The sequence below is a fragment of the Ammospiza nelsoni genome, chromosome 9 (assembly GCF_027579445.1).
Source record: "Ammospiza nelsoni isolate bAmmNel1 chromosome 9, bAmmNel1.pri, whole genome shotgun sequence".
Taxonomy (NCBI): domain Eukaryota; kingdom Metazoa; phylum Chordata; class Aves; order Passeriformes; family Passerellidae; genus Ammospiza; species Ammospiza nelsoni.
Genome location: NC_080641.1, coordinates 18746920 through 18769233, shown reverse-complemented (window position 1 = coordinate 18769233; position 22314 = coordinate 18746920). Strand labels below are relative to the sequence as shown.

The following is a 22314-nucleotide window of genomic DNA, read 5'->3' as shown; positions in this document are numbered from 1 at the left end:
ACCTCTAAGACATACTGGTTTTAACTGATAGGATATTTTGAATTTTGTATTTAGATAAATCTAAACATCTTTTTTGATAGAAGAAAGGGAAGTGTTATAACTTGTTTCACTAATGTCTAAGTGCATGCTGATTTCCAGCACTGATTAATTTGTTAATATTATATCTTATGACAGTGTTGTTCTTTAGCTCTTGACTCAGGTGTTTACTGACATATTTTTAACCTAAGTTAATATTTTTTTTTCTGGCCTTCTTTCAAAGGCAAGATTTCTTCCATCCAGCTGGTTAGCTACTTATCATATGCAAAAGGAATTCCAGTTGGAATTTTGCCGTAATTCTTTGCAAGAATTCTGGAGAGTAATCTAAATAGTCTTTCTGGTGTTTTGTACATTGATGCTAATGCTTCCCTGATTCTTTTAAGGAAATGTATCTGGATCTTCCCCCATCCCTGTCTGTGTTGGCTGCATCATGTTATTAGTTGGTTTTTCCTTTTTTATGAGTGAGTTCGTGGTTCAGAATGGATATTTTCTTACCTTAAATTGTTGGTTTCATCAGCTTTTTGTGATGTCAGTCCTCTGGGTCATCCCCTTTCTCCACTCAGATCTTTCCCAGCATTAATGATGCTTCCTGTCTTGCTTTGTTACTTTTCTACTTTTTGTGTCCAGTTCCTTAGTGCAAGCAGTTCTTAAAAAAAATTTAGGATCTATTAATGGTCCACCACTATTTTACTTCTTTCAAAAGATCTCTAGGTAGCCACTAACTGTTTTTACTTTAATGTATGTTGGAGTTCTTATGTGAGCCCTTGTTAGATTAGTAAGTTATTATATGAGATGTAAAGGATTTGCTGAGGTCTCTGTCAGATGACTATGTCTTGAACAATCTGCCTTCCATGAAACTAGCATTTGTTTCTGCAGAATTTGTTCTGAAGCCTTGAATTGGACCTAAACCAAATGAGATGGCTCGCTTAAAATTAATTTCATGTTTATAATTAAAAGCATTTTTAATAAAGCATTAGTAATATCAGTAAACTTTTCAAATAGTCTGAATATGTCTTTCAGCCAATGGTAATGACAACAAGAAATTCAAAGGTGATGATAAAATGGATGGGGCTCCTTCTCGTGTTCTTCATATCAGGAAATTGCCTGGGGAAGTGACAGAAACAGAAGTTATTGCTTTAGGTTTACCTTTTGGTAAAGTAACCAACATCCTGATGCTGAAAGGGAAAAACCAGGTAATTTGATGCTTTTTGTTTTTCTCATATGCTTACTGTCTGATTTCAAAATATATTGTTAAAATGGTGTTGAAGTAAGTGTGAAGCAGTAAGTGTTCTAGAAAAAAAGTGCTTCTGTTCCTTTATTTTTTAAAATTAAATTACACTCTCTTTTAGTAAATTTTGGGGGCAAACGGGGTGGTTGGCAGCTACATAAAGCAAAAACTTAGTTGGAAGAGAAATATTTATTCTTGCATCTTCACTGATGAATTTTTGGAGATGAAGTAGCTTAGCAAATAAAGTTGGAATGTGTAGAATGACATTTTCTGAAGACTGATACAAATTGTTAAAATGTGTTATCAAACCCTTTGTTTTTTTATGTACGTCTAATATGAAGATTACCTACTTTGTAAATACTAAAAATTTTAATTCTTTTAATTGCAGGCATTTTTGGAACTTGCCACAGAAGAAGCAGCTATCACTATGGTTAATTACTACTCTGCTGTGACGCCTCATCTTCGTAACCAACCCATTTATATCCAGTATTCCAATCATAAAGAACTAAAGACTGATAACACACTTAACCAGGTATATTTACTGTTCAGTAGTATCACAAATGCAGACACTGTAGAAGATGAGGCGTGGCACGTGTTCTTGTCTCATGTGCCATGTTTGAATCATTTGGTTTTGTCCACATTCTAACACTCCTGTGGTCTTACCTATGATTGTTCCATTTTGTGGCACTGAAAGGTGTTTGCTTTCTGTGCCATCTTTCCATTACAATAAATTTTCTTAATGTGTCCTTGATGTCAAGAGGAAGAGGTTCTCAAGTGTGTTTTTAATAGTTATTTAAAAGTTCTAAATAACTTCAAAGTTTTTGTCTTAGGTTAGAGACTGTAGGATGGTAGAATTACCTTGTTCTGACATCTGAGATTCCAATGCCAATTTGAATTCCCCTAGTGGTAGTGGCTGATGCCAGTGCCTAAATTTCAGTGCTTTGTATGATCACTGGTAACCTCAGCTTGTGATCTGCTCTTTTTGGAGAATAATACCATAATGGTCACTCTAGAGACAAATGTACTCAATAAAAACCACTATTTTGATCTCCATTTTGCTCTTGCCTCCCCAGGACCTATTTCATGACAAATACAGATACATATGTCTATTTTTAGTAGAATTGAAGAATTGACACAAGTAATGTGGTGACCAATTAATGCAAACTATAGAGAGATAAGAGACTCAAACCTACCAGAAGTCTGATGGTTATTTTAAGATTAATTTCTTATGTTGCATTTTTGATGATACAAAAAACAGTGTAAGTGCCAAATTAATTTCTATTAATTGTGTCCTCTGTTAGGACATGTAAATAGTAAAGTTACGGCTGTTGCCTTTGGAAGCAATTTCAGGGTAATCTATTGAAAGACATTTTGGTTCAGATCAAGTATAGTGTTGATTTTTCTGTTGGTCTTTCTAAATAGTCTTGTACCTTAGAATACTTTGATTAATTTTTATAGAGGTTACCCACCCTCCCAAATGACTACTTAGGTATGATGCTAGATGTTATTTTGAGCTTGTTTGACAAAATACTCATAAGAACTTTAATATTTACCATTTTTTAGTCCTGTGTTCCTTCATGTACTCACGTTAATTTTAATGGAATGAAATATGATGTATAAGTACATATAGACAGTGCTGACAAGGGTCATATGTTAAAATTGGCTTTGCAAGTTGTAGTTCATTGTGTTTTACAGTTTGAACTTTTCCAGTCACTGTAAGGACTGATATTTAATTGATATGTGCTTATAGGAAATAATTATGCAACTCAGCCGAGTATCTGGCTATCTTGAAAGTTGTGTTTCATTCATTAGGAAAAAGAAGTGTAATTGAAAGACATTTCAATGTAATTAATGTTAAATGTAGAGGTAAATTTTGTTTTCCCAACTGGTGTTCACCAGGTCTTTTTTTTCCCCCCCTTTCCTTATTCATTGATTTGATTCAGTATGAGGAATATCATGTAAGTTGTGAGACATGAAATGGTGTAGTATCTCTAATACCTTTAAAATATGCAGTATGCATTAATATGATGGTTATTATTTTTACCTGTCATGCTCAGTTCTCTCTCTTGTTTTGTATTGTTTTGCTTTATAAGGCAACTGTAATGAAAGTATTAAATGGAACCTCTTTTTTCTGCACTTTTTCTTTCTTAGAAAAAGACATCTAATCTTTCTGATACTGTCAGTTTTGGCAGTGGAAGTAGTTACATAGATGTGTGGTTTTGTGGTATCATGGTTACCTGTGAATTTCTAAAATCCTACTTGTGTTTAAAAACAAAAAACCCCATATGTGGAGAGGATTTTGTTTTTCTTTTTACAAAAGAGGGTGGATAACAGACACCAGTTTGTTTACCTCTCTGGATACCACTTTCTGACATGTTAGTATTTTGAATTATTTCATTGTGTTAAAACTGAGAAGTTTGGACATGTTAGTTTAGAATTTTCCTTTCCTATTATAACCTTCTACATAATTAAAATGGCAGTGAAATGTTAGCTGAGATACAATCTTTTGAACGTAAGATAAGTACTTCTGCTTTCCGTAGCATTGGGGTTTTTCCTTGGTTGGTTTGTGGGTTAGTTTAGCTTTATTTCCTGTAAAGGAACGAATCTTGAAACCTACAAAATCCTCACTTTCTTTATCCTTACTAGTAGAACAATAAGCTTTCTACTAGACAGATTGATATTGGTGCCTTTTGAAGTTCCTCCTTAATGTGACATAAGGATTAATTGCTGTTTTCATTTTTGTTGGCCCTTCTCACAGAGTCAGACTGCATTGCACTTAACGTTGTGTTATGTCTGTAGCTCTGAGTTTTAAATTAGTGGACTATTTTGTGTTTCTGGAGTTAACTATATTAATATTTCTGACTAATTTCAAGCTGTTATCTTGAAATATTAAGAAAATCTCTCTTCTGTCATTTTTTTAAGCGGGCCCAGGCTGTTCTTCAGGCAGTGACAGCTGTGCAGGCATCAAACGCTCCCATTAGTGGGACCACTGTTAGTGAGAGTGCAGTGACTCCAGCTCAGAGTCCAGTACTTAGAATAATTATTGACAACATGTACTATCCAGTAACCCTGGACGTTCTTCATCAGGTAAGTCAGATTTCACTGTAGCTTGAGCTATGGTTGGGAGAAACAGATGTGTAAAACTGTACCATGTTTTTTGGCAGATATTCTCTAAATTTGGTGCTGTATTGAAGATAATCACATTCACAAAGAATAACCAGTTTCAAGCTTTACTGCAGTTTGGTGATCCAGTAAACGCACAGCAAGCAAAACAAGTAAGTATAGTTCTCTTCTAAGGCTAGACATCTTCCTGTACTCTCAGTATTTGTAAAATGTTGATGTAACAGAGTACTGCCATAACAATGTGTAATACTCCTCCACCATGTGTGTGAATCTTCTGAGATTAAAAAAAATAGTAGTTGTTATACTGTGTGAAATCAATGTTTAATGATAGTATGTTTATGGATACTCTGTCTAAAATATTTCAGACATTTGTATGAACAAATATTATAGTGAGACTGCACAGAGATGAAATAATATGCAAGACTGCAATAGTAAAAATGTCTACCAGAAGTAAGAATGTAGGATGGCAGGGTGATGCATAATTAATTCACTGTAAGCAGCAAATTTAGTAACCCTATTGAATTGTTGTTGGCAGGTGCTTTTAAGCATCCATACAAAAATGTGATTTGTGGATTAGTTACAGATTTGTGAAAGTATTTAGTTATAGTATCCTTAAAAAAAAAAAAAAAAAAAAAAAAGAAAATCTAAACTTATTTGTAACCATAAATGCCCAGAAGAAAGAGTGCAGTTTACTCATGTGACCAGAGTGTGAAGAAGCTCTCCAGCAGTGATGGGTGAGCAGGATCTTGCTTTTGTTTTATAGAAACTCTCCTATCCTGGGTAGGAGAGGCAAGAACAGGTAGCTGGTTTTATTCATTATAGCAGGAGAAAGCCTATGGATAAATTATGGCAAAGATCAACAGCAAGTCATCTAGACCAGATGGTTTGAATTAATTGAATGGCATATGTTCACATTTGTGGCAGTAGAAAAGGTGAGCCAAAGGGGAAGGTGAGATTTTTATTATTATTATAATAATCTTCAAGAGATAAATGGAATTAATTTGTATTTTCAAACTTTCACACGCAGTCTGAGTTTGAGGAAGGCTGATTAAAATTGATGTGCTGGTTAAGTGTTGCTTGGCAGCATAGAATTGCTTGCCTGTAGATGACAGACTAGCTGAGAACTTCACAAAATTGAAAAGCTCACACCTCAGGCTAAGTTGGCAAATTTTCTTCTTGGTAAAGGAAAGACAAAAATGGTCTTAATTTTCTGTTGTAAAGAATGAGGACTATATTGAAATAAAGACTTTGTTAAGTGGTGGACGGTGGTCATTTTTGTCCCTATCACCAAATGAAATACTCGACACTGAGTCAAGAACTGTGAGATGGTCAAGACAGGGGATCACAAAGAATTGGACATGTTTTCAAAAAACAGAGTGTTCATGCTATTGTGGAAAACAAGAGAGAAGAGATGATTTGCACCTTGATTTATGGTGGCTTTAAGATAATCTACTCCAGAAAAACAGTCTGGAAATACTTGTAGATCTGGAACGCAATTTAAATTAGGGGTGTCCTTTTCAGAGTTGAAATAATATCAAATATTAGATTGTGCCTCAGAATCAAGAGACATGCAGATGTATCACTGTAGTACATAAGAATTGGTATGGTTGGAATGGACCTTGCAGGTTTAAATTAGTGGTACAGAAACTACATCATAACCTACAAGTTCTGCAGAAATCAATTGTCGACATTTAGATTTCTATTTGAAATCTTTGATAAATAGTTGAATGCTAAATATATTTGTTACAGAAGGTTGTAATTCAGGCTTCACTTGTGTTTGGAAAGCCATTTTTCAGTAGTAGATGTTACTGCTGCTTTCAAAGTGCTTTTCTGATGCAAAGTATGACATCAAGTGTTAAAGCTTTTGACCTCATTTTTCAAGTCATTTATATTATCAGAAAATTTAATGGAAAAATGACGTCTGCAAAATGGACTGCAGTGATATGAAAATTATCAGTGTAATTCTAGGAATATATTGTAAAGAAGTTAGAAATGGAAGGATGAGGTATGTAAAAGTGTGAAAGGAATCTAAGAATCTCTTGCTGTTTTTGACTTCAGACAAACTGATACTAGCTTGCGGGACTCTATTGATCTTAAAAAAACCCAGCATGTATTTGTTTCTCCAGTTTTGCATGTTTTCATTAGGGTGCCTGTTCACTTGTAGTGTGGGTGTGAATGACAAAACTTCATTAAATAAGTGACTCCTGTATGTGCAGTGATTGTCAGAGTAATGTTGGGGCCTTATTGTCAAAATGAAATAGTCTTAGGTTTATGGTTTCATATTTTAACCAGTCTATGCATAAACATACAAAATGTTAAGAGTAGTAGCAAGTGCAATTACTAAAGGATGCTAAATTGGAAGGAAGGTTTGATTTCCCCACTGCCTCACAAACTAAATAGAATAGAATACAGTTCTTACAGTTAAGCCACTGTGATAAAACATGTAGTGCCACCAGAACAAAAATACCTGAAGGAAAGAAGCAGTCAGGTGATAGGGAAAATCCTCTTCAGCTTATATACATCTGGATGTAGAAGCAAGATGATGTGGTGACTGCAATTAAGTTGCATGGAGTTCAAGATCAAACACATGGTAAAAGAATAAAGTTTTCAATTTGTTTTCCATCCAAGTTACTGTAGAAGATAATGGGGAAATTTAATTTTCCAGTGGCCCTCTTCACAGGAAATCTGAATATGGCCTTAATAGAAATTGAAGACTTATTAAGGAAGTTAAAGAGCAATTTGAAAAACTCAAGTGACGTAAGTACCAAGGAGAGATGCTAAGCATTTGAAGGTTTTGAGAAAACAGTGACACTGACAAGAATGTGCAATATGAGGCCTCTAGCCCTGTGGGATCTCTTTTGCAATTTGAATGAGCAGCTAGTGAAAAACCTCATTCCTCCTCTGCTTGTTTTGTAAGAAACTCATTTCCTGTAAAAGGACAGTGGCTTCACTGATACTTGTTTCATCACCACTTTCAGGCTGGATCGTTATGGGTTCCTGGGGTGAAAACCAGGAGCTTCAGGTTCTGTATAATGCAGCAGTCTAGCCAGGGTGGAGAATGTAACTGAGAATGGGCAGGAGTAGAGCACATTGAGCTGCTGTGCTTCTGCTAATGAAGGTTTTGTCTGGAGATGTCTGTATGCATATGGAGATACCTAAGCATTAAAAATAGCCCATTTTCATTGTAAACGATGAGTACTCTTAGCATAAGCAGCAGATTTAAATATTTGAACACCAGTACTTTGGTGTACCATGAGATGAGAGTGCTGGTGATTGTGTCTGAGAAGCTGACTAATTCAGAGCATTGCCTTCATGCAGATGTACTGGAAGTATTCTTGCCAAATCATGGATATTAACAGTCATTAATGACTCATCTGTAGACAATCAACAGAGGCTCATATGTAGTGCATGCAGGTCATCTTGACCCAGCATGGGTTAAAAATAACACTAGAGGTTCTGTTACAGTGTGCCAGTTGATCCTTCCTTGGCCTGCACGTGATTCAAAGATTCCAGTGAAGTTTGACTGCACATGTCATCTTTCCCGTTGTTTTGCCTCTCAGCTTCAGGGTAGCTCTGTGCTGGTAGCAGTCTGCAAAAGATCTCTGCCAGTCTGCATTGCCCTAAAATATGTTGTAGGAACTTCAGGTGGTTATTGCAGAATGGAAGAAAGGACATCTTCAGATAGGATACTGAGCTGCAGGGCTATTATCCACTATTATTGTAGTAGGCTTTTTTGGACATCTGTAGTTCTAAGGAGCACAATTTATGCTCCATTCAGATGCACAGATCTGTGGGATGCACTTGGCATATATTTCTCCCAAGAGATACTTACCGTACAACCTTCAGTTACCTTGAGGTACTTACTTGAGCTGGAGTATGTTTTGGAGAATGTTTCCTTCCTTGGGTTTGGGGGGGTTTTATGCCTTTAGCTCTTAACACCCTTCTGAAAATCTTAGATTTAGTTTTTTGGGTTTGCTGATACAGGCAAGATGAAGAATGGTGCTCACATTTGTAGAAGGTCTCATGATTCTTGATCTCCTTGGTTTGGCCCGTGTGTGATGTGGTGTGGTATCACATGTGAAATAAATACACAAAAGAAAAGTTTCTTAGCAGTAACTGGAGTTCTTGGAGATGATGTTGTATGTACATTCACTAGCAGTGAATGGCTGGTGTCATGTTTTTCAGGATGTCTGAGAGGAACAGTGTTTGAGGATTTGTTGCACATTCTTTTGCTATACAAGTAAGAGCTCAGGACACACATTCGCATTTGTGACTTTAGATGTGAACAATTAATCTTGAAAAAAATGCTGATTGGCGAGAATCTTTCTTGCATTGTTAGGTGTATGAGGTGTATGATGCTGCTGGTAGAGATGGTTGGGGTGAGGGTCTTTGTTTTTTGTTCTTGTATCCTTTCCTAGAGTTTGACTGCAGTCCTTATTAAGAGTGCATCTCCTTCCTTTCTTGTTCAAGATGTTCTTTCAGCCCATCTATCCTCCAGCTACAAGAAATTTCACTTGTGCAGTACCTTTTATATGTATTTTTGGTCACTTTGATTTTGGAAGAAAGAGGAGCTTTTGCTGTTTCAGTAGAAGTTTAGTTACTTGTATAGCTCCCTTTAAACCCTGACTACTCTAGAAACTCCAGACACAGATATATCTTGGTTTGCTACTTCTTAAGTGTGAAATATTTCCATCAACTTAGCAGCTTTCTGCAAGCCACAAGTCAGTATTTCTACAGACTCCACACAGAGATAAAGTATGAATCTTGTTGGGTCCTATGATTCAGATTAGGCTAAAGAATATATCCTTTCAGTCTCAAGAGTTCACACCTGTTTGCTTCGTCATGGGATTGGGTGTTCCCTTGCTGAGCAGTGACATTGTATTGACCATAGGTCAACTCTGGCTGAATAATTTGCACCTTCCTCTAGTCCATGTCTTAGTGGATTTTAGAAGGTAGGAAGTCTTCTAAAAGTGATGGTAAATTCTCAATATAAACTTTTTTAGGTGTAAGTGTTCAAGTGATACTCTTTTCCCAAATACCAACAGGAGTCTTGGATTGTGCTTTGCCACCATGTATTAAAGAGTTAGCAAATGATGTATGCTGTAATGGTGGTGCTCACCACCACCCCAACAATACAGATTTAATTAATGAAGCTTGTTCTATGAATAAGGACAGTAAATTTTGCTTTTGAAATATTGTATGAAGCATTTTTAAGCCGAATTTCAAGCATAGGAGTTTCTCTTTAATTGCTATTTGTTGATACAACGCTTAGATTTTCCAGTTAAATTTTTCTTCTATATGTTGTTAGACCTTCTGAGCTATGGCAAAATAATTACATTGACTTACACATTCTTTTACATTGACTGCTAATGGTGGTCATTCTTTTAAGTGGTTTTGTGAGCCCTGGAGATGTCAGGTGTGATAATGTTTTGTGGTGACAGCCTTGCTGACCCAGGCCTAGCAGAGGGGTGTCTGCAAGATGTTCAGTTTCCAGATGCATCACTGTATGAAAATAGCAGGCACACAAGGTTTGTGCAGTGCTAAGCTTAAAATAGTAAGCCCTACTAGAACCTGGATGAGTTGGCAGGTATGCTACAGATGTAACCCTGCTAACTGCAAGAGCTGGCTCAGGTCCAGAAGTGGTACATTTCAGTCTAACATTTCAGTCCAAACAAATGTGTGTATTTGAAAATTTGCTTTGTTTGGTTTTTTCTTTCAGTGCATATATGTATATATATAGTAGCTTCATATTTAAATAATTGATTGAATGCTAATTTGCTAATTTTTAAGATGAGCTGCATCGTCACTTCCTAGCACTCCCTAAGAATTAAACTGACTTTATTATAAAAGTTTCTTTATTTTTAACTCTCCCATAATCAACTCGTAGTGCTTAGAGTGAAAGGAGGATATGCCCAAAATGTAAATGGACTCAAATCCAGGTACTGACTTGCCTGGTGGCTAAGGGAGACACACATATATATGAGTGTGTGTGTGTGTATGTTGAATTCTTTTACAAAAGTGTTTTCATAGAGTACTAGTTGTCATGTTAATACACGTTCTTTTAGAAGTACCAATTAATTGTGAAAATGGGATTTCTAACAAAGAGTATTAGGAACATCAGGTTAGCAGTTACAGTTGGTTTTGTCTCATTTTTGGCACTAACTGCCTTTAAGTGGAGAAGGGAAGCATGCAGGAATAATCTATATATTATGCTTTAACAGATGGCTGTCTAACATGGTAGTTAAGTCTAGATTTTTTTTCTCAGTTGATTTTCCATGTAAAATTCTTGACTTTGTTTTTGTTCTTTTTTTTTTTTTTTTGAGAAATCTCTTTGGCATTATGTCTAATTTTAAGCTGTGCTATGGAATGCAGGTTAATTAGCTGTATTCGACAGACAAAATTTAAGTTTTTAACCTCGACAGTGTTAAAATGTCCCTTGCCACTTTAGTGCATAAAAACAGTTTCTAGGTAAGAAGGGAACATGGAGCTTCCTGGCATCATGTTGAGAGGTTAATGCATTTTAATTGGTTTTAAGCTAGCCAGTAAGACAGATAAATATCTATACACTGACCTTGTTTAAAATAACACGACCAAAAACCCCAACCTTGTGCAACCAACTGTTACTGCGTCTTTTAAATAAACTGTGATCTTTTTTTCAGGCCTTAGACGGTCAGAATATTTATAATGCTTGCTGTACCCTACGAATTGATTTTTCCAAATTGGTGAATTTGAATGTCAAGTACAACAACGATAAGAGCAGGGACTACACTCGTCCTGACCTTCCATCTGGCGATGGACAGCCAACTCTGGACCCAGCTATTGCTGCTGCATTTGCCAAGGAGACCTCTCTTCTAGGTATGATGTTTACATTCTTCTTCTGTATTGCACAGCCACTTCATGCAAATATTCATTAATCCTTCTAACAACTTAAATTACAATAGTGTCCAAAGGCCCAGGCATGGTTCAGTCTAGACTGTGATCTGAATTGTAGTAACATAATTATATTGCCTTTAGAAGTACTGCAAAAAATGAATGAAAACTTGCATGACAAATTGACAAACGCATAAAGTACTAGAAAAGGTCGTTAGTTCAGTTTGTATCTCAAAGTCTGTCCTTCCCTCTTTCATGTGTTCCTGTCTGTGGCCACCTTGCCCACCTTCCCTCCTAATTTGTAAGAGAGACTTAACATGATTTGCATGATTTCTTCATGCTAAATGGTTATTTGTAATATCAGATTATGAAACTAACATTTTGCTGGTTTCCTTCAAAGGGGAAAGATTATGCTCTTTGCTTAAAATACGCAAACCCTTTGGTGCTACCTGTAGTTTCTGTGAATAAAAGAAAAAATCTATAGTTGCACTTCTAGTGATATGTTATAGGAGTTCTGTATATCCTGCCTCAGCCTTTGAGTTCATCAGAAGTTGTTGAAATGCTCTGAAAAAGGTACAGATATATCTATCTTCTGACTATTACCAAAATAATCAATGCATGCTCCTACTCCTGTCAAATTGTTTTTTGGGAAGAGCACCTTTCACTCTTTAAAATGTAATAGCACTCAGATGTAGAATCATTATTTTTATACAAGCTGATTTATTATGTTGTGATCATTGTTCTTCCCACTTAGTCTTTTTTTTTTGCTTTCTTGGATAATTTCTCATTTTTGTTTTGAAGAAAACATAAAAACAACATAGATTTCATGGGTTTTTGTACAGTCTGGGCCAAACTGAAGTAAGTTTGAGTTACTCTACAAAAGAGGGGCCTCTGCTCTCTGTTATGAAAGATAGAAGGCACTTAGTGAATGATGTGAACCCAGAAGAGGTAAATATTGTAGCTAAGGCTACTGAATATTGCACTGTATTTGACAATTTTCTGAAATTCTCAGGATACATTTGAAAGATACATTTCATATCTACTGTTGTAAAGTACGCACAAAGGCTGTGCCTTATTCACATGTGATTCTCAGAGGGCATATTTCCCCATGAAAGAGTGGAGCTCCATTTGGAGTTTAGTGTGCTGTTCTTCAGAAAGAATACCATGAGATGGACATGTGGCATTGCTGTAAAAATTCTTGCCGTAGCAATCTTTTATATGTATGTCATGAGATTGCCGACAGAAAATTCATTAAGGACTCACTTCTTCCTTTTGCTTATGTTACACTTTTATTTGCTGCAAACTTGTACAAAGCATGGGTCCAACTTTGTTGTTGGCTTTCTAAGAGTGTACTGTACCCCATATGTCAAAAGCGAGATTTAGGTTCAACACAATTTTGTGGCTTTAGTTTTAGTGACAGGATGTAAATCTTGTTAGTCTTGGTGCTTAAATCTGCACTAGTTCCTACCAGACATATCTCAGTTTCCTTCTGGGTGAAGTGAATGCTCCACTTCAGTAAATGTAACTTGATGATGTAACTCTTGTAGCTTTGTGAGCTGTTAAGCAGAGGTGTTAAGCTGCTGTCTCCCCCAAAGCCATAGGAAGCATGACAGGAACTAGTCAGTGCAAGTAGATGGGGATTACTTGACATAGAGCCACAAAAAGGGTTCATAACAGGTCTATAAACCCTTGTTTATAGACTTTAAAAAGTTCTTGGTCAGTTTTACTTACCTGCATTAAGATGATTATAGTGCCTGTGCTTTTCATGGAAGTTGATAATATATTTTTAGTATACTTCAATCTGCCTACTGTGAAAATGGCATTAGCAATTTGCATTTTGGAAGTCACAGGAAAGGATAAGCTGAGAGGGAATAAATAATGTGATATGTTGTGTTTTAACTTCATTGGGGAAAAGGCCTCAAAAGGCTAGAAAGAAGATGTGTAATATTTGTATGTTTCCAGTAATATTTTGAAAAAAACAAAAGCCTGTTATCTGTAGTTGTAGGAAGCTAAAATAAAGCTAATGACAAAGATTTCTAATACTAGTTGATCATGTTGACAACATAGCTAACATTTCTAAATAGTTTCATACAAGTCCTAAACAGTGTTACATGGTGACTTTTTCGTAATAGAAACTCTTCTTATTTTTATTTATTAAAAAGCTTTTCATTGCTTTAATCAGAATGGCAAATCAAAGTACAGTGGAGACTGCAGACCAAAAATTCTGTTTCACAGCTATTTGCTGTGGCTTTGTAATTTGTCTGACCTTTTCAAAAAATGAGATCTGTGTATGCTAAGTAATCAGTTAAAAACATATCAATCAAATAGATGGTCTAGCCTGCATGCATCATCACTCATTCATCTACTAGATCCTCACCTGTGATAAAATAAGGTTTTAGAAATCTTTGAGTCTGTAAGCTGGACAACATTCAATGAGTGTTAATGTTTTTTGAAAGGAGGAGGAAATTACTAGTGGACTAAATGAGCTGGTTTTAGATGAATGATCAGAGGCAATTTTTTTTCTTCTGTTTTTTACCTCATATATGAAACAATAGGTATAGTCTCCCTCCTCTTCAACCCCCCTAAAAATGTTACAGATGTCACAGAAAAAAGCTTTGGATAAACAACAGCTGTATTATACTGAACCACAACATACAAAATATTTTATATAAGAACTACTCAAAATAGCAAATACTGATATACGTTACTCACAATTTAGATATTTGTTTACTATTACAGCTGCAAATACACTGTTGTGCTGGAAATACTCTGTTGTGTTTAGGGCTCACACAGCTTTATCCCTTACTGTCATTGCTGACATTCTTTGTTATCACTTTTCACTAGTGCCCCTTTTTGAGATTGTTGTTGACAGTTTTGAAGGACAATAATTGAAAATGCTTTTATACGAATGGTGTTTAATAAATCATTGTTTTTAACTTCTTTGGTGGGACCAAAGAATGTCCTTAGGAGAGTCTGATGCTGTGAAGAATTTTTGCCTTTTAAAGTATGAGTTACTTGGCTGTGCTGTGCCCAGCTATGGAAAGAACCATAAACACTTCACTGGCCTTCTTTAGATTCCTTTACTCCTGAAAATGCTGGACTGGCTTAAAGTTTCTTAGGTTATGTAGAAATGTCTAGACATAGTAGAAGACTGGGTATGCTCTAGTAAGACCTGGTAGCTTGACATTTTCTAAAATGTAAGTGATTGCTATTGACCTAGTATAAAATTTCCTTCAGGTGGGGATCTGTCATGCCATACTGTCCTGGAAAAGTGTTTTGATTCAATAGTGCTCATTTACTGAACCCTGCATGATGTGCAAATGGCAGTGTTGATCAAATACAATCAAGCTGTTCCTATATAAACCATGTATAGTGCAAATGTATCACAAGAACCTTTCCTGAATCCTGGGAGTAGCACACTCAGCTCATGCCCCGCTGACATGAGCAGACAAAATCAGCGTTTCTGTACAGGGTCTGAGTTTCCTTGAAGAAGAAAACGTAGAGGCACAACTGAAGCTATAGCTGAGGGTAACATGCTTCTTCAGAGAACTGGATTACTAAAGCCACAGAGCATGTTGAATATTGGATTTAGAGGGTTGCCTCCCCACCTCATGCTAAGCTTGTGAGGTGTGTAAACCTCTTCACATGGACAAATGCACAGTTGGGGATTTAGTCAAGCACCAAGTTGAAGTGAGGAATGTCTCTCAAATGATGAGAAATAAGGATGTAATGATGCAGAGAGCACAATTAGTGTTTATTCTTACTGATTTAATCAACATTTACTTTAGAGCATCTTGATAAACTAGACCCTTCAAGCATTTTGGAGTGCAGTGAAAACAGTTTTGCTGCAAAATAATAGTTATTTGAATAGAAAGTACTTTTTATACCTCATAACTCTGCAGGCTTGATCTGAAAAGAATTTTCTACATTTCTCTTATGTTAATTTACCAACCTATTTCATAACCCTTTGGATAACTTTACAGTGGTATTGTTTGCTGTGTAGAGTGTGTATAGAGCCCTAGTAGTGATATAGGAACTTTTTAAAAAAATGACTTGTGTGTGTTTCGTAAAATATGCTTTATTTTAAAATTAGGGCTTCCTGTTGCAGCTGTTCCAGGAGCTCTGAGTCCTTTGGCTATTCCAAATGCTGCTGCTGCGGCTGCAGCTGCTGCTGCTGGCCGTGTGGGAATGCCTGGAGTTTCAGCTGGTGGCAATACAGTCCTCCTGGTTAGCAATTTAAATGAAGAGGTAAGTGAAACAATTTTACTTTGCTTTTCCTCCCTCTTTAGTCACACTTCATTTGTCAGTATTTTATAATTTCTTTGCATTTGGCCTCTTATATTTGAATTATAAGCTCCAAGTATTTTTGCTGTTTTTTTAGTAATCCCCAGTTTATTTTAAAGCCATTGTTAAATACATTTTTGTTCCTAGGTAGCTAACAACTTAAAGTATCTTTTGACAGTCAGCTACCTATTTTTTTTCTAAGAAAAATTTGGTAACTTCTTCATGTTTGAATACCAACTATTCTTTCCTTTGTAACTGTAATCATGTAAACTAGAATTTCTGTTTTGTTTCTAATTGTTTGCTGTTTCATTTCATGCTTGTATCTCACATTTTTGAGTCTTAATTTATGTGAACTACTCTAACACATTTTTCTTTGAAGGTTCTCCCAAAGATCTTGACGAGGCACTCTTCCAGTCTCTCTTAGTAATTTTTTTTTCTTTGCAGTTACTCATTTGTCTTAAAAATAAAAAAGTGGTGGCAAAGCATTTTCACCTTAACTGTATCTTTCTTGCTAACTCTGAAATCTAAAGGGATTAATTTAGTTTTGCATTTTTACTGTCCTTTACATTTATTTTGATGGCTTTGAACGCTGGTATGAAATGTGGGAAGTTTGTATCAGTCTAGCTGTTCCATTTTTAACTGGCCTCTGTCACTGTAAATCATTAAGCTTTTTTTATCATCTAGTACTATTTTGTCATCCACAGTCTTGCATGTAAAAATGTTTCAGATCAGAGTGCCATTTTGAAAGATATTTTGCCTGCATTTCATAACCAGCCATGCTTACGCAGTTAAAGTTTTAAAATTTAAATTTCTATTGCATGCTTTTTTTTAATTTATTTTCGTGTTGAGATGAAATGCTGTAGTTTACTCTTGATATGAATGTACTTTACCCATATTTGTCTTGGGTGACTACATTTTACTCAGTTTTTCTCGTACAGTACATAAACCAACCATTTTCTGACCAAATTCCTACATTTCCTATGTACTGACCTATATTTTATTTTTTTTTTTGTTCCCCACTTCCTTATTTTTTTTTCTTCTGCATTGCTGTATTCCCTCCCCCATTTCATCCTTTTCCCTGTGTGTTCAACTTCCCTATCCTTGTCTTTACCCAAATTCCCGTGCCCTTCCCTGTCTTACCCTTCTCCCGGTCTTTGTGTACGTTCCCTGTCTCCATTCCCTATGTTCATGCTTCTGTGCTTGAACAAAATGTTCCTCGGACCAACTTGCCCCAATTAACCGCCTTGAAACCATGATCCATGACCACCTCACCATTCTGCGGGAACCACCCTTCGTTATGGATGATCTGTTCATCTCCGCTCTTCCTCGACTCTTCTCTCTTCTTGTCTTACGCTGCTTGCTCTTCTCTCCTTCTAAAGATGGTTACGCCCCAAAGTCTGTTTACCCTCTTCGGTATGTTATTGTTAGCACTATACTTTTATTATTGATTTGGTTTTGTTTTTATGGTTTTTGTTTGGTTGGTTTTTTTTTTTTTTTTGTTTCACCTTAATTCTTATTTGTAGCTAGCACTTTGGCTTAAAGTTGAATAGTAAATCTTTTGCTATTTTTCTTTTGCTGTTTAAATCTCTCCATAGACACAGATTTTCTTTTAATGCATGCTAATATATTTTGCATGGTCTTTAATTTTATATCATTCACATAGCTTTGAGGGTTTATCAGAAATTATTCTTTTCAAAATTCACTATTCAAAATCTTTATCTCCTTTATTCATTTGTGAGTGTGTTGAGTTTGAGCGAGTGATCTTGTTGCTGTCTGAATGTTCCATTGATATGTCAAAATATATTACTTAGGTGGTTGGCTTTAAAATGAACTTTTTCTTTTGGGTTACTTTTGACTTTAAAAAGGTGTTTATGGTGATGTGCAGCGTGTGAAGATTTTATACAATAAGAAAGATAGTGCTCTTATACAGATGGCTGATGGAAACCAGTCCCAGCTGGGTAAGATTAGTTTTCTGTTTATATTCCTATTAGTCTAAGTACTTGGAAATTAGACTGTGTAAGATCAGGTGAACTAAACGTGTTTATATTTGTTAGTCTGTCTCTTATCTTGGTTATCCACCAGATCCAAAATTTTTTGTGTGCAGTTGTGTTCCAGAAGGTCTGCACTTAAATGGATACCCTAAATGAATTCAACAGCTGAATCAAATATGATGATCCCTGAATAAAATTAAGTATTGACAAAGAGTCTGCAGACCTAGTTCTTGATTCTAGTCCTTTAGCACACTGACCCTTTGATTTGCTTGAGTGCTTTTCTTCTTTGCATGTGTGATGTACCACAAGCTATTGAAAAGTAGCACTCAATTGAGTAAACTTGTCTTTTTCAGCCATGAGCCATCTTAATGGACAAAAAATGTATGGAAAGATCATTCGGGTTACCCTTTCTAAACATCAGACAGTACAACTACCTCGAGAGGGACTGGATGACCAAGGGCTGACTAAAGATTTTGGTAATTCACCTTTGCACCGCTTCAAGAAACCTGGTTCCAAAAACTTCCAAAATATATTTCCTCCTTCTGCAACACTTCATCTGTCCAATATTCCGTAAGTGTTCACTGTCAGCAATCTGATAATATTTCTGTGAATCACAGCACTCTGAACTGACTAATGATTTCCCACTTATGCTGATTTTCTTCCTGTCTGTAGACCATCAGTAGCAGAAGAGGATCTACGCACATTGTTTGCTAACACTGGAGGCACTGTGAAAGCATTTAAATTTTTTCAGTAAGTACCTTTTCTGCACATAGCTCTAAAAAAAAGAATTTTGCAGCACATCTTAAGAAAAAGTATATATCAAATTGCAAACATTAGGAGCAACCCTGTAGTGTTCAAGTTCCTAATTCCATTATTTTGTTTCAGAAGAGATCACAAGATGGCGCTTCTTCAGATGTCAACAGTAGAAGAAGCTATTCAGGCTTTGATTGATCTTCACAATTACAATCTGGGAGAAAGTCACCATCTGAGAGTCTCTTTCTCTAAGTCAACTATTTAAAAAGGCAGATAGAGAATGAAGGTGTATTGCATTGTTTGGTGTTGTCACCTTTTGACTGTTCAGGAAAGTGGGGACCAGAGTTTGTCTTCTGTTTTTTTATTTTTTCATGCTGTTACCATTCCTTGATTGTTTTAAAAAAAATAATTAAAAAAAGGCAGTGCTCTTAACTGCTTTTCAAGTGTTCAACTGTTGTTTAGATAAACCATTGTTTTGTTTAAAAGATTTCAAGTTAATACGACATTTTTTCAACTTAGTTGACGTACGTGCCTTAAAAAGGAAAATTAGTACTGCTGGAATTGCATAACTAGTAAAAAGCAAATTTGGTTGTCTGGGGCACATTGTTACATGATAATTTAAATATGTTTAGGCAGGGGTGTGTAAAAAGGTTAAGTTTTTGTTTTCTCCTGCTTGATAGATTTCTTTATCTGCTGACTTATCACTTATTTCCTTTTTAATTGGATAAAATGCATTACGCTGAAAGAGTAAAATGATTTTATTTGATTTTTGCTACTTTTTGCTATGTGTTCTTTTTTAAAAAAAGCCTTTTGTATTTCATTGTTCTGGTCTAGATTCAGTTATGAATGTAGGCATTAGTTAAAATTAACAAGGTACAGAATATTAATTTCTTAAAGGACAAAAAGTGACTTCTGTGACTTTGAGCCCTACGTGAAAAGCATTGTGGAATCTTAACCTTTTTGTACACACTCTTGTGGGATGTATCATATAAATGTCAGCACTAAGTAATGTCTTGTTTGTGGCTGAATATTTTTCGTAGATGTTTTCGAAGTTGACATGACTTACGTGCATTTCAGTATATATTGCCATCTTTAGTTTGTAATTAAGATATGGAATATGGTTGTGGATTTCTGAGCATGTACAGACTGGTCAAGCTAGTTCAGGAAATGGTGCATGTATTTTTCAATGATGAAGAAAGTTTGCTGCAGATGCTTGCAGGAAATTTTGTGGCAGTTTTCTAAAACTGACAACCAGGTGGGACCAAAGTTTATGTGCCTTTAGTCTTAATTTACCTTGCATTGTAATATTCAGTTTTAATAAATCTCTTCAAAATATTTTGTATTTAGAAATTGATCTGACTTTACTATAAACATGGCTCAGAATCTGCAGATCCAGTTAATTTGAAAGCAGTTCACTGACAGTCTGAACTGTTACCTTGATTCTGTTTAAATGACCAATACTTTTTGAAATTGATGTACTTAGTTTCAAGATTCATAGATTCTGTTATCTATGTAGAAAAAAAAGGTCATGTATATTTTCTATTAGTTGAGTTTTTACATCTTTAGAATTGTAAAATTCAGTATAGTTTGGAAGTGGCACAATTAAAAATTAATTTTCTAACAAAGTTGGGAGGTTTGATGGTTGTTTAATTTCATTTTGTGTGTACTCTGCTTACCTCTGTAGCATGCTCAATAAACACTTCTGTAGCTCTGTATTCACCTTTTCTGTCTTTCTCTGCTTCTATCTCTTCTCTTCTTTGTTTTCCACTTCTACTGTGCTTCTAAATTCATGTTATTCTCTGCCAGGGTGGGAAAAGCATAACATTAAAAACTACTATTTATGGCTTTTTACCATAAATCTGATGCTGTGAAAAATACCAGCTCTTTATGTTCATTCAGATAGTGACCCCTTTGCAGGCATATGTGCAAATTAAACATTTCCCACCCTGTTATAACTTACTGCTTTAAAGACATAACCTTTATTGTAGTTTGTTAGCTCTCTCTTTCTATCTTTTTAGTTTTTAAGCAGATTTATGCACTAATAGATCTCTCAGGTTTGCCATGCTCTCTTGCTGCAAGTTTCATCTTTCATTTTTTTTGTGTGTGCTATAAAGATTTTCTACTAATCATACAGTACATTCATGGGTGAAAGTAACAAAGGATTTCACATGAGATCCGTGGACCATACATGTTTGAGAACAGGATGCTTCACCTTTTTAGAGTCATGGGTTCAAATGAATATTAGAACAGTTTGGGCACTTCAGTAGTTTTCCTGTATATTACTTTGAACTGATTGTTGTGGGGGTTTTTTCCCTTTCAGTTAGAAATAGGATTTTACACAGTTGCCATTTAAGAGCAACTGAATGATCCTGGAGCATTCAGTAAAAGCTGTCAGCATTAAAATCAAAGCATTTTTCAGTCACTTTCCAGTACAACCACTGTAGGTACATTGATGTCAGAATACTTTGTGAACTGATGTCTTCCTTTGGGTGGCTTAAAAATCAGTAAATAGCTCTCAGCTTTTTAAGGTCATGGTATAATGTAGGGGCTTGCATTAGTCTTAATACGTTAAATAAAATGCATTTTATCAGAATTACACCCAATATATGATTTAAGTCATACTCCACGTAATGCAGTGATCACCCAATCTGAAGTGCTGATAGAATCCTATTCATCCATACTCAAAGTTTTGGAATCAGCATCTTTTTCCAATTTGAGCACCCAAACGCAGAGATGTGACTATTTCCAGTGATTTAAGCAGTAGTTAAGGGTCTGACTGAGCTGATCTGTTACATTTTTCATCTGTACAATATGATGTCCCATATTTTTCTAAAATAAAAGTGTGTCAGATTTCCTTTTGTGTATCAGAATGTGCTTGCGTGTTTCAACTAGAAATGTGACTTGAAATTTGCCATTCTGTGTGTTCAGCTTGTGCTGAAATGTTTCCGCTCCAAAATGTGTATCAGATAGCATACAGTGATTGCCATATGTGTAATTTTGAAGTAACTGTGAACATCTGCGCTGTCTGATTGTGTACAAATACAGGGGTTTATAAAAGGGTAGCTTACATTCTTCTTGCCAGGCTTGTTTCCTTAAAAAGAAGTTTCTATACTTTTCTCATTTTGAAAATTTCTGTGGCAAAAACCTCAAGGGAAAGAGTATATATTGGCTTTGACTTATTATAAATTCAGCAGCTTTTATTACGAGGTTATATTTGTATCAGCCAAAATTAAAAGTAATGACAGTCATAATTGTCATGAAAGCATTTTTTATTAATCTGAAGAAAATCACTGTTCAGTTATGGATACTTAGTCTTTAAAGTGGTATCTCTTCAGAAAATACAGACTTAGTACTGTCCTAACTCCTAGAACTTTCAAAAACTTCTTTTTCATGAGATGGTAATGCATTTTGTATAGTAATTTGTACATTTTTGTTGTTATAAAATGTAAATAAGTTTCTGTATTTTTAGCTCTTCAGAATGTGAAAAGCATCACTTTTATTAAAATTTTACTAAAAATAAGTTTCATGAATAACTTCTTACACTCCATCGAATGTGAGTTTTCAGATTGTTAGTAAAACTTTACCATAGGAATGGTGATTCTCTGAACTCAATTTCAGATTTTTAAAATAATACTGGTGTTTTGTCAGAGGGCAGTTGCTGATTTTTATTTCTTCGTGAGTTGTTACATTTTTCTCTGGTGGAGCAATGAAATTGGTTGGAGAAGTCCAAAAATGATCATTGATCAGATAATGTTGAGTGGCAAATACAGTATCTAAGTGAAATGAACCAAAACCTTATAGCATTCTAACTATAAACTGGGGGAAAACTTAAAACCAAAGTGAATACACTTAAAAGTATTTCTGTATATTGTGATTTAACATGTTACAAAAGGTGCCTTTGCCCTGCAGGAATAACAGTTCACACAACTATTTGTGGCTTGCCATTTTTAATGTTTTATATTAAGAATTAGTTTCATAAGCCATTTTACAAAAACAGTTTATTTGATTCTTTATAAGTTTCCTTATGTT

General features: G+C 35.4%; 1 protein-coding gene across 6 annotated transcripts in view; it reads left to right on the top strand.

The window, feature by feature from the left end:
- The window catches only part of PTBP2 (polypyrimidine tract binding protein 2), a 202983-nt gene extending 181845 nt beyond the window's left edge, over positions 1-21138 (top strand). For 3 of the 6 annotated variants that reach the window (XM_059478048.1, XM_059478043.1, XM_059478049.1), the window contains 11 exons: positions 1057-1229; positions 1653-1796; positions 4187-4351; positions 4429-4539; positions 11047-11242; positions 15351-15505; positions 16921-16954; positions 17407-17499; positions 17886-18102; positions 18205-18282; positions 18418-21138. In XM_059478048.1, coding sequence (XP_059334031.1) covers positions 1057-1229; positions 1653-1796; positions 4187-4351; positions 4429-4539; positions 11047-11242; positions 15351-15505; positions 16921-16954; positions 17407-17499; positions 17886-18102; positions 18205-18282; positions 18418-18550 — 1499 coding nt within the window. In that variant the 3' untranslated portion in view covers positions 18551-21138. The remainder of the gene's footprint in view (positions 1-1056; positions 1230-1652; positions 1797-4186; positions 4352-4428; positions 4540-11046; positions 11243-15350; positions 15506-16920; positions 16955-17406; positions 17500-17885; positions 18103-18204; positions 18283-18417) is intronic. The other 3 variants (XM_059478047.1, XM_059478045.1, XM_059478044.1) reach the window with 3 other exon arrangements.
- Positions 21139-22314: the final 1176 nt, after the last annotated feature.